At 39.0% G+C, this 12,294-nt stretch overlaps 1 protein-coding gene across 2 annotated transcripts in view; it reads left to right on the top strand.

Moving 5' to 3' along the window:
• The first annotated feature begins 4,016 nt into the window (after positions 1 to 4,016).
• Positions 4,017 to 12,294, top strand: part of LOC149281472 (patched domain-containing protein 4-like) — a 57,400-nt gene continuing 49,122 nt past the window's right edge. Inside the window, exon 1 of one of the 2 annotated variants that reach the window (XM_089499252.1) lies at positions 4,017 to 4,616. In XM_089499252.1, coding sequence (XP_089355378.1) covers positions 4,017 to 4,616 — 600 coding nt within the window. The remainder of the gene's footprint in view (positions 4,617 to 12,294) is intronic. The other variant, XM_089499253.1, reaches the window with a different exon arrangement.

The raw sequence follows: 12,294 nt of genomic DNA on the forward strand, positions 1-12,294 counted from the left end.
AAAGCCTTCGCTTCGCTCCGCATACCAAACGCTCTAATGTAGATATAATAGTTCTGATCGACAAATTACAATCAACTCATGTAGATTGTGAGTGTAAAATTTGGAAACTACAAATAGAGAAATATCTACGTTTTTACTACACTATTAGTGTTTTTACTTTTTTCTGTTCCCTATGTAATTGAAACCGGACACACGAGCGCCCCTAGTGGACTTTTATTTGATCAACACATTAGAAAGGCAATATTCGTATTCCTTTCTTTTGTCTCATTGTCTACTGTCTTGGTAACACCAGGTATTAGATAAGGTGTTTAATAATAGCCTCTTGGATTATGTAAAGTGGTTAGGCACTTACTGAACGAGGCTAAAACGTTGATTCCCCTCCACATTCTTTTAGGGAATGGGTTATGAGGACTGAGAATATGCTGGCTATGGAAGAGTCGGTGGCCAGATCTGATCATCTCAGTGAACGGCATCGTCGGACCCGGTTCTATTGGTCCCGGTTCTTGACATATCCTTCCACTCAAACACTATTAGCCTAATCGATTTTGTTTTGCCGATTGCTGACGCTCTCTCTCTTCCTTGACTGGGCTGTTACCATGCTTGTTGTTTTTGTAATATGGACTATCCTGCTGCGCCCGGACTTTGCTCTGTACTTTTATCTCCCTTGGATGTCCTCTTTTTGTTTTTCCCTCCCCCCCCCTCCCCGCTTTCCCACTGTTTTATGTATTCATATGTTGTTTAAAAAAAAACCTTTGATTTACAAAAAAAATAAAGAATCCCTAAAAAAATGACAATTGAAGATCTGTGAATTTTTGAAACTAAGCTCCCGCAGTACTTGAGGATAAATCCCATCTGGTCAAAGTGCTCTATTAACAATTAGCGTATTAAATCACTCCTGTAAATGATGATGGCAAAGTTATAGTCTTGTTTTGGAATTTATGGGGTATTTCCATACTTTAAAAAAAAAAAAATAATCCATTTGGTTTTTAATTTATAAAATGTATTAATTTATTAAACACCCCATGTATCCCAAAAGGAGGCTATAACTTTGCCATCATCATCATTTCCATGGCTGACTCGGGAAAGAATTGAAGAGTGATTTAATACACTAATGGTAATAAAAGTACGTGGACCAGATGGGATTTATACTCAGGTACTGTGGGAGCTTAGTTCAGTAATTCACAGACGTTTATTTTTCCATATGCAGGAATTCTTATAAACCTAGAGATGATCCACTGGAACATTATGATGTCATCGCGATATCACATGGGTTCCTCTTAATACTTGTTTATTTTTAGTGTTATGTTTTGTTTTTATTATTTTTAATTTATCTTTGTTTTATCTTGTTTGAAGACGGGGGAAGCTTTGTTTTCTGATACTCTCATGCTGATCAAGAAGCGGGGCTCTGCAGCCATGTTTTCTTCTTGGGGTGAAATAATTTAGTAATTATAAAAATGTTGATCGTGCCCCTAATGACTTGCTGGGCATCTGAATATTATGACTAATGCAATTCCATAAATATATGACTAACGTGATTCTGTGGATGTCAAGCCGTGGAGCTCCTTGTATTATTCAATGGATAACTCCCATTTCACATATCTGCGGATGAAAACTATTTTAAGGATTTTTTAATGGTTTTATTTACATTATACTGCATGCTTATGATGGATTTGTAACTTTTGCCGAAAAATAAATCTTGCAGGTCATTGACACACTTAGTAAGCCCATGCAATAGTGTTTATGGATCAAAATAAAATGTATACTGTCACCCCTTTGCATTGATGTCAGCTACCATGTGGTTACACGGTGCCTTTTAAACCATAGGAACATAAGTTTTTACTACCTCAATTCACAAGGTGTGGATTATATATATAGTTGACCATTAGTATGGGGACACAGTAAAGGATATGCATCAGGTCAGGCCCAGACTCGCCATCTAACACACTGGGCAAATGCCCGGTGGGCCACTGGCCAACAGTGCCCCATACTTCATTATACAGCTGCCGGCTGGAAATGCTCAGCCACATTCTATGTTAGCATTACAGTTTAACGTGCGGCCATCCATATGGAGCCATCGGCCTCACTTACGGTATAAGGCTGCTGCTGGTCTTAAAGTACGTCACGCTGGTCCTTCATCAGGTACATTTGTGTATTATTGTATGATACTTCTTAGTGTGTGCACGTGTACTTACCTCCTTAGTGAGTCTACATACATACAGCCCTACATATACAAATATTTCATTATATAACAAGTCCCGACAGGGCAGAAATAGTCATGATCTTCTAAATTGAAGTCTGTGAATGCCACGCGGTTCCTATTTACAATCAAAGTCTATGTTCTTAGATACAGTATATATATATATATATATATAACATACATATTTATATACTTATGTGCATAGCTAGAATTATAATTATATATATACACCCATCAGCCATAACATTCTGAGCACTGACAGGTGATGTGAATAGCACTGATAATCTTGTTATCATGGCGCCTGTCATTGGGGGATATATTAGGCAGCGAGTGAACATTTCGTCCTCTAAGTTAATGTTAGAAGCAGGAAAAATGGTCGACGTAAGGATCTGAGCGTCTTTGACGAGAGCCAAATTGTGATGGTGAAAAGACTGGGTCAAAACATCTCCACATCGCATGGATGGCCGGGTGCGTCGATTACCATCCCTGGAGGCCGCACCTCGCAACTTACAGGACTTACAGGACCTGCTGCTAACGTCTCGGTGCCGGATGCCACCGCGCAGCTTCAGAGGTCTAGTGGAGTCCATGCCTCGACGGGTCAGGGCAAAAGGGGGACCTACCCAATATTGGGCAGGTGGTCATAATGTTATGGCTGATCGGTATATATATATATATATATATATATATATCCATGCAGCATGCATTAAATGTATAATTTTGCTGTTACATATGTCACCCTTCTGATTCCATTTTCTATTCTCAAAATATAAATTTACAAAGTAAAAATACTTTTTAATATAATATATTAACCAGCAGTTGTACATACATATACACACGATGCCCTATACACTCACGAGTAGTACATGTATTTATTGCAATCGTTGCTTAGATGGTTAAATACATCTGCACAAAAAGAATATGCAGGTACACATGGCTGAGCATAATCCACCTATATTATTACCTTTCCCCATTCTGAATCCACTGATCTCTCAGCAAAATAAATGATTTAGAAAATGTGAAAAATAATCCTACCTTAAAAAAAACACCTCCTTTGTTTACCATTGTATTTATAAACACACAATCTTTAGTTATTTAATAATAACACAACACCACAAGGCACACTGTGCAAATGCAATGTTATTTCTGTGCTTGCATCTTTAAAACAATGTATCATGAGATGTCTATTGTATCTTCATCCAAAAGGTAATCCAGCATATGTAATGTGTCTGTTCTGTCCTCCACAATAGCCAGTGAATGTTCTATGCTGCAGAATTCTGCATGCAAGAGCAGGGATTCCCATCAACAGAGGGTAGTGTGTGGAACACCAGCAAAAAAAAAAAAGGAGAGCTACTTAACCCCTCCTGCAGTGCATTGCAACCACACTGCAGTAAAATGGATTTAATCTTCCTATATCCCCAGAGCATTGCAATAGCAGGGGCTGGTGTTTGCAGTGCAATAATTTCTCTCCTTATTGTTCAGCTGACTTGTATTATCAATCTGTGCCTTGAAAAGAAACCAAGCAGACCACATGTTTCTATTTGAAGGCATCCATCAGCTAGAATTTATGGGCATTTGGAGCTTTTGGATCAGGGTGAGAGAGAGAGAGAGGGAGCTGGTGTTACTGCACCAGCAGATATTCCAGCACTGCAACCAGTGATCAGCACAGCTGAGACTGAAGGGAGAAGAGGGGGGCAGTCTTGTCTTTAAATCAGGAGTCCCCTTAGATCAATATTTGGCAGGCTTGCTGCTACTTGCTGCAGTGTTTGAGAGGAGTAGGAGAAGATCACAAGGAAGGCAAAGCACCCCCACCACATTGTCCATGTGTTTCTTCAGGAGCTCTGGAGCATTAGCAAGCAGGATCTGCAGGAGGATGCTGCAGCAGGTGATCCACAGAGGTCTCAAGTCATTCTTCTACAAGCTGGGCTTATTTGTCAGCAGGCACCCTGTCTTTTTCCTTACTGTCCCAGCAGTCCTCACCATCATCTTTGGCTTCCTGTTTTTGAGTCGTTACAAGACTGAGACAGACTTGGAATCCCTGGTAGCCCCTAGCCACAGCCTGGCCAAGATAGAGAGGAGCCTGGCCAGCAGCCTCTTCCCCCTGGACCAGTCCAAGAAGCAGCTTTACTCTGACTTGCACACCCCTGGGAGATATGGCAGGGTGATCCTGGTGTCCAGACCTGGTGGGAACATACTGCTTCAGGCTGAGCACATACTCCGCATTCACCAAGCTGTGCTGGAGATGAGAGTCAACCACAAAGGTTACAATTACACTTTTTCCCATCTGTGTGTGTTGGGCAATGAGGAGAAGAAATGTGTCTTGGATGAGATCATTTCAGTGCTGGAGGACCTCAGGCAGGCTGCTCTCTCCAATAAGACAACAGCCAAGGTGCAAGTCAGCTATCCCAACACTAAATTAAAGGTATGAGGCTTCTGTCCACAGTGTGCTTCTGCTGCTTTCATGAATGGGGATCTCTGCTCCTTGCTATGGTTCAGCATTGTAAGGTTCTATTGATATGGAATCAATGAATCATGAGAATGATGGATAGAAATATGCTTGTGAAGTCCGGCTTCAAAAGGCTTGTTTAATTAGATTCCATTTAGATTCAGCAATAGTACCCTATGTCAAAGTATAGGGAAGCCACATGTTTGAATACTGAGATTAAATAACTATGCATGTGAATATGATTTTCCAGATCCAGGAGGCCTTGCAGGGACAGTATATATACATTGTGTAAATATATATATATATGGATACAGTGTATATATTGTATATATATATAACTATGTATTTATATATTTGTGTGCGTATATATATATATATATATATATATATATATATATATAGTGTGTAAATATATATATAAATATCTACATATACAGTATATATAGTGTATATTTATACAGTGTATATATATATAATGCATAATATATTTTATATAAATATATCTATAGTATGTATGTATGTATATATATATATATATATATATATATATATATATATATATATATTGTGGACAATAACCCCAATATATATATGCTTTACTTTATGTCTGGAGACATCTATGCTGAAATATCCAGGTTGTATGTATATATATATATATATATCTATCTATCTATATATATATATATATATATATATATATATATATATATACTTAAGCCTATTTAACACTATAAATTCATTTAAGACACTTTAGAATTAAAAACCACCAGTGGGCTATGTTTCCACTTTTCCAGTAATGTATATTTTCCTGTACCGAAGCGCACATTCAGTATCATAAAGTGTCTACCCAGAACACAGCTGTAATAGCATAAAAGTTTCTTAGTCTCCCCGCCTGCACTGCGTTGTTTGAAAATGAATTTATACAGAGAGAGCGATGTATTAAAGAGATGGGAAATTGGTTTTCTGATATTTCTTTTAGATGACAAATGTATCTTCATTTTTTCTATTCCATCTCAAAAAGAATGCTGTATCTCCTAGTTCAGGAGTTCTTTAACCAGTTCTTTTTTGGCTGTACCTCCAGAGGGCCTGTGACAGCACTGCACCAACATGGCTTAAGGGTTCACCTGGCTAATTTTCTATTCTGTAAAAAATATAACTTAATATTAAATTTTTGGTAGAAGGAATATAAATGACCATCTTCCATGTTAGGTCTATTAGTTCAAGAGAAGTTAAACCACAAGATGATTTCTAATTATCGAGCGCTTGGATTGTAAAATATTGAAAATATTCCATAGTTTGGAATCTTAAGACATACATCTACGTTATATGTGTATTTTTTGTTGCTAGAAATGCATTAAATTTACCGCTGTTCTGTTTTTAACCTTTTATTTGGTGAAAATGATCCAAAGAAATAATGTTTTTGCGTTCATGATTCCCTCAACATAAACCTGTCTATAGTATTATTGTGACATTACACTGATGCTTCTAGAGCAGATACACTACTGTGACTAGAGCTTTAGTGATCTCTCCAGAATCAAGTACGGCCGTATGGCTGTGGATGTTTTAGAATGGGCATATGCTTTGAGATGCTTCTGAAACACGTGGATGTGTGTAAAAAGGATCACACAACTGCAGTATTGTGGCACGTATAGAATATACGGTAATTTGTGGCATTTTGCTAAGTGTGTAGTAAATGCCTAAAGCTCCAGGAGATGTCTACATGAACAATATTGGCTTCTGGAAGTCATTGATTGCTGGTCTATAGTCAGCTGTAGTACCCTGTTATGTATAAGGTCAGCATGAGACTGGGCTATAGTGAAGCCTCTAGAACAGAGGGTAACACATTTATAGCTCCCCAGCTCATGATCGCATGGTTTGTAGTTCAATGTATCTACATTTTATGAGGCCCGTAGCACGGGCACTTAGTTTTATACAAGTGTGGTTACTTGTTTCAGATATGTTATACTGTTCTAGCATAGCAACCCTGCTATTTTGCTGTCAAACCCATTAATCCGCGCACTTCACAGTGTAGAATGGGTGAGGGTGACACTCTACAGTTATGGACACCATGATATACCACAACAGACCATGTGGGTCTAGCAGAATGATAAACTGTCGCAGACGCGGGGTCTCGCTAGTATTATTCTTCGCACCTCATTTTTCTTACTTTTGGTTTAAAAGTAACGAAAAATATCTGTTGATCCGGAGTGTTACTTTTGATATATTTTTTTTCTCATTGTGCAAATATAATATCTGCTAATATAATAAATACTATTTGCGTAATAATAAAGCACAATCATACATTGTTAGATACTATACACATGGTACATAACTATAAATTGGTGTTATCACCAGTTTACCAAAATTCAAAATAATACCCTGGTGTATTGAGCCTTTAGTACAGGGATGGCTGGTGTGGAGGATAAGGATATCACCCTAAGATCTAATAATTTCTGTCTAATGGGTATACAAATGATGCCCTCTATAAGTGGGAATGTTTGTAACTTACCCTTTAAATAATAAAATAATGGGCAATAAAAGATGTGTAGGAGGAAGAAGAAAGTTGAAATAAGACACAATCATGTTTTCTTCTATTTAAAATGCAAAAATCCAAAATCCAGAACATCAATTTTTTTTTTTTTTTAAATCAACGTTTATTGAATTTTGTAGTACGTTTATGGGAGTAGGGTTGGGGAGAGGATACAGAAGGAAAAAAAAAAAAAAAAAAGGGGGGGGGACGGGAAGGGGACAGGTATACACGTCCATACACAGCAGCAGAACATCAAAACAAAAAGGGCATAAGAACCCGCGCAGGGGTTACAGCAGAAACGACAATCCCAGAAATGCGAGGGGGCACGCAGGCCCCACGATAGACCATGAAAAGGAGAGTCCCATACACAGTGTCAGCGAGAACACAGAGCGCAAAAGGTGGACGGAGGAGAGGCCCAACTATATATCATGAGGGTGCACAAAAGAGAGCCAGTGAAACCAAGTGGCCGTGTACCTCTCCCTCTGCCTCAAAGAAACAGCGGAGAGATCCTCGACCCTACGAACATCCCCAACCCTGGACATCCACTCCCGGATTGGCGGAGAGCACGCTTGCTTCCAATACAAAGGAATGAGGCCCTTGGCCGCATCAAGAAGATGACGCACAACCGAGCGTTTATAGTGGGAGAGAGAATGAGGAGTGTGGTGCAAAAGCATCGACAATGCATGAAAAGGGGGAGGTGAGTCTGAGAGCTCCGAGATCACACGGTGGACCTCCTTCCAAAACGGCTGGATCCGGGGGCAATCCCACCACAGGTGCAGCATCGTGCCCACATCCCCATCACATCGCCAGCATCTATCCGAGCAACCGGGGAACATAAGGTGTAGCCTCTGAGGCGTGCGATACCAGTGGGTCAAAAGTTTATAATTAGTTTCCTGCACCCTAGTCGCCCTCGAGCTTTTGTGAGTGAGAATGAATATCTTTTCCCAGTCCTCATCTGTAAGAGCCTCAGCGCTCAAGGACTCCCAACTCGTGCAGAAGGAAGGCCTCGAAGTGTGCAAAGCGGTCTGGAGCAGGGAGTAGAGCAAAGAGATGCCACCCCTAGGGGAGTGCTCACCTGAGCACCAAGTCTCAAAACTGGTCAGGTCCCTGTGTAAATGTTGGCGGTTGGGAAGGGTGTTGAGGTAGTGCGTAACCTGGTGGTGTGCAAATCGGGCAGACCAAGAAAATCCAGCGGCGGGGCGCAGGTCCCCAAGTGCCTTGACCGACCCACCCGCCAGCAGGTCCCGAGCCCGGACGGGCAGGGGGAGTCCCGCGTACCCCTCAGGCCCCCAGAGCCGACCCGGAGCAAAGTCCGGGTTGTCCCAGAGAGGCAGCATGGGCGATGGTGACGAAGAGAGACCGGCCCTACGCCCCGTAGCCCTCCACACCGACAAAGTCGCCGATACAAGGGGATGCGACGGCACGTGAGCCCCCACAGCAGGGCCCCAGAGGGCATGTAGGACCTGGCAGAACATCAATTTTAAGAGACTATATTATTTTTTTCCAAAAGTCTACCGTTTGCAACACCTTACACTAAAGTTTACCTATTAAAATAGCAATATAAACATCCATAAAAAACTCTTAAAATACTTTTTTGGGAATAGCCATCTCAAATTCTTGTTCTGAGGATCTACATGACAGGGGTGGGTCTAGGGTTAGTAGCACCTGGATGCAGTATTTCTTCTGCGCCACTCCACCTTGTACTAAAACACACTCATCCTAACACACAAACTCACTCTAACACTATACACTAACACATACATGCACCACTAACCCTAGGCTCACCTGACAATCAAGCAAAATACACTAACACACACACCCATGCTAACAGTATCCACACACTCACTCTAACACCAAACAGTGTACATACACACTCACTCTCTCTCCCATTATCCATGGAGCTCACTGGGTGCCTCAATCACCCACTGCACTCGCCTTAGCACGGCCATCATATTTAAGTTATCTCTGCCACACTTAGACACTGATTAGCTACCCTAAATCCTAAAAGCTCAAGCTATAATAAACTAATTTAGTGATTGATTGCCCATTTAAAGTAAGTTCTCTGGAACGGCACAAAGTAAAGGTAATTGCTCAATTAGGATATTAGACCCTAAAAACTGAGACTTCACTGAGTTGTAAAGGTTATTATAGTTTAAAAAAAGGAGTCAGTTTTTTAAAGTAGATTATGCATATTTAGTCTTGTTTTTGTTAATATTGTTATTATATTTTTTATTCAAGCTGTGATTTGAAACTTTACCCTTTGGATTGTCAGAGTTAAAAAAAAAATATTTTGTCCTTTAATGTATGTACTTTTTTTACATTTTTTTTTCCTCTTTCTAAAATAAGACTCATTATTCAGAGGAAATAGAGTCATTTAAAATAACCTACATGTGATGACCTGAATTTGCCTTTAATTATAAATTTATAAAATAGGTCGTGTTAATTAGCTTGAATAAAACACCAGTTATAAAATATATATATTTTTAGTTACGATACACCGAATTCAGCTAGCTGGTATAAATGAATGCATTTAATATAAATTATAAATAATTAGGAAAATGGCAAGGCCAAAATATAGAATTATTTTTAGTTTTTGGAAAATCTTTACAACTTTCTCAGACTAGAACTGAGGACAGAAATTATTTTTTATTAATGAAAAAAATTATATTCTTCTGAATTATATTTATTAGAACTAATTATTTAAACAATAATGATAGTAATATAAACACATACAATTAAAAAAACTAATAGCCAAGGGCACAAACATTTATTTTTATTGGTCTAACAGATGAAATAAGTATCTTCTGATAATACCTTTTTTATTGGACTAACAGAATTTTGGAATGACAAGCTTTCGGGAGCTTTACACCCTTTCTCAAGTCTTGACTCCCGAAAGCTTGTCATTCCAAAATTCTGTTAGTCCAATAAAAAAAAGTATTATTTCATCTGTTATTTCATATTGACACCACTGGACTAATACGGCTAAAACCTCTACTCTTTATTGGTCGTTAGTTATATACTTTAGAACAAAATTGACCTAATTGTGGAAAACTGTCTATACTGTGTTTTATTTTTTTTTTAAATTGGTAGGGTGTGTTTCAAGCCTGGACTCGGGAATGTAAAGACTTCATGGTCGTATTAACTCTGTGTTTGGCACCAAGGGAGGTCACTGCCTGGGTCATACACTGGTTTTTTTTAGAACAAGATCTAGAAATAGAGGAGTTTGGAATTGTACCCATAATTCAAAGTTATAAGGATTTTTATTGCGAAACATGTAAAAATATTAATTCAATATTAGTACAAAATGCAGAATGTTTTTTATTTTTTTAACAAAGGAGAACAAATCACTAGCATTCCAATCGTCCTAATATATACTTTGAATAAAAATAAGGTTTTTGTACCATATTTTATATAGTACGTAATACTAATATTTTTTTTATATTATCATTGCTGCCTCCTGAAGCTTAAGCTCTGATAATTAAGATAAAGCTGCTGTTAATTGCTACAAATTTATGTTGGAAATCTTTTCCAAAGATACCTGTAAAAAAAGTATTTCTGCCAAATTAAATAAGAGGTATGGCCATGATGATTGTTTAAAGTCTACTTTTATTCAATTATTCATCCATGTTCCTAATCTGTAGATATTCAGCCTTCAGGTCAGTAACCAATTTGTTATCCCGAAAAGTCTTTTTAACAGCACATGATGAGATCCTGGTGGAAAGATGTACTATATTAGGAAAAAAATATAAAGATACTGGAAGGTACAAAGCCATCCCTTTAAAATTTAAACTTTGCGTTTTCAGGTCAGAGATGCCTTAGTAGTTCAACAAGTTAAGCCTTGTAACCATTATCCAGTTATTTATAGCAGACAGGGGTGAAGGGCTCCTGAAAACATTAAATGAGTTGGGAGTAGGAGGAGAATTGGGCAAAAAGTGGGCGTGGCCAAAGAATGGGGAGAGCGACCTGAAGACCCGGAGAAGCAATGCTTCACCCCGAGACTCTGGGTTAAACCCTGAGAGTCCTCAGCTATAGCCATGAGAAGTGAAAAATAACAGAGTTTTGTCTGAATGCATATCCTGCATGGCAAATTGTGGTGGGGGATGGGCAAATGCATATGGGGGGATTATGCGAAATCAGCCCTGTTTACCGATCGTGCATATATTTAGTGGTGGATGTGAGGTGCATGTGACAGTACAAGCAGTGTGTAGTGATGTTTCTCTTGTAGAATAAATTTTCAGTATATACTGGGAAGGTTATTTTATAAATAAATCCTATGCCAGTGTTTATTACATTTGGTACCTAAGGGGTTACTTCATGAATGCATCAAGTTACTACTTTAATGGGGAGCATCACCATAAAGTGGAAGGGCAGTGAAGGATCCCACTAATCAAGTTTTATTATTAAGAAATGCATGTATAATGTGAAGTCATAAGAAAAGTGCATTAGGCATTTCACACCGTCCAGACCCGTCATGGGCATATTTTCCGGTATATTTGGGAAGAGATCTCCCCAGACAGCCTTTGGTGTGAAGTAACTGTGTGGGGAGCAGGGGGAATGGCCAGATGTCTCTCCCTATCTGGAGAATAAAGAAACTGACCCGGAGAACCGGAGAAGCAGAGCTTCACCTGGAGACTCCAGGTCAAACTCGGAGACCTCCCAAGTACGGTGAGTGGGTAGCCCAGTGTGGCTCGTGCTGTTGTTCTGGACTAACAGTGATAGCTGTTATATCTGTTACTCGGAATCCCGGCATCATCTTGTATGCTGACTTATTCTAGGAGACATTACTCAAATTTAATTTGTGATATCTTATTTGTAGTAAATCCTTTATTTTTATTGGTTTCTGGACCATGTCTTCTCACATATCTTTACAGTGAATTTGCATGAATAAAAACTAGGAATCTGTGCTGATTCATTATGGGTGGAGCAGTTTTGGGCATATTCTGGTTGATTTATTGAGTGCTCTCAGTATATGTGCAAGAACGTATATGTTACCCCGCACTAATAATGATGACCCGTCTTTTGATGATCTCTGGGTAATTGTTCTGGAGAGCTCCTTTCTCCATATTTCTCACACAGGTCTACACGTCTGTTTTCAATTACTTGACCATGCTTTTTATTATCAAG

Source organism: Sceloporus occidentalis, unplaced genomic scaffold (genome assembly GCF_023333645.1).
Source record: "Sceloporus occidentalis isolate IW3139 unplaced genomic scaffold, rSceOcc1.0.p SCAF_131, whole genome shotgun sequence".
Classification (NCBI taxonomy): Eukaryota; Metazoa; Chordata; class Lepidosauria; order Squamata; family Phrynosomatidae; genus Sceloporus; species Sceloporus occidentalis.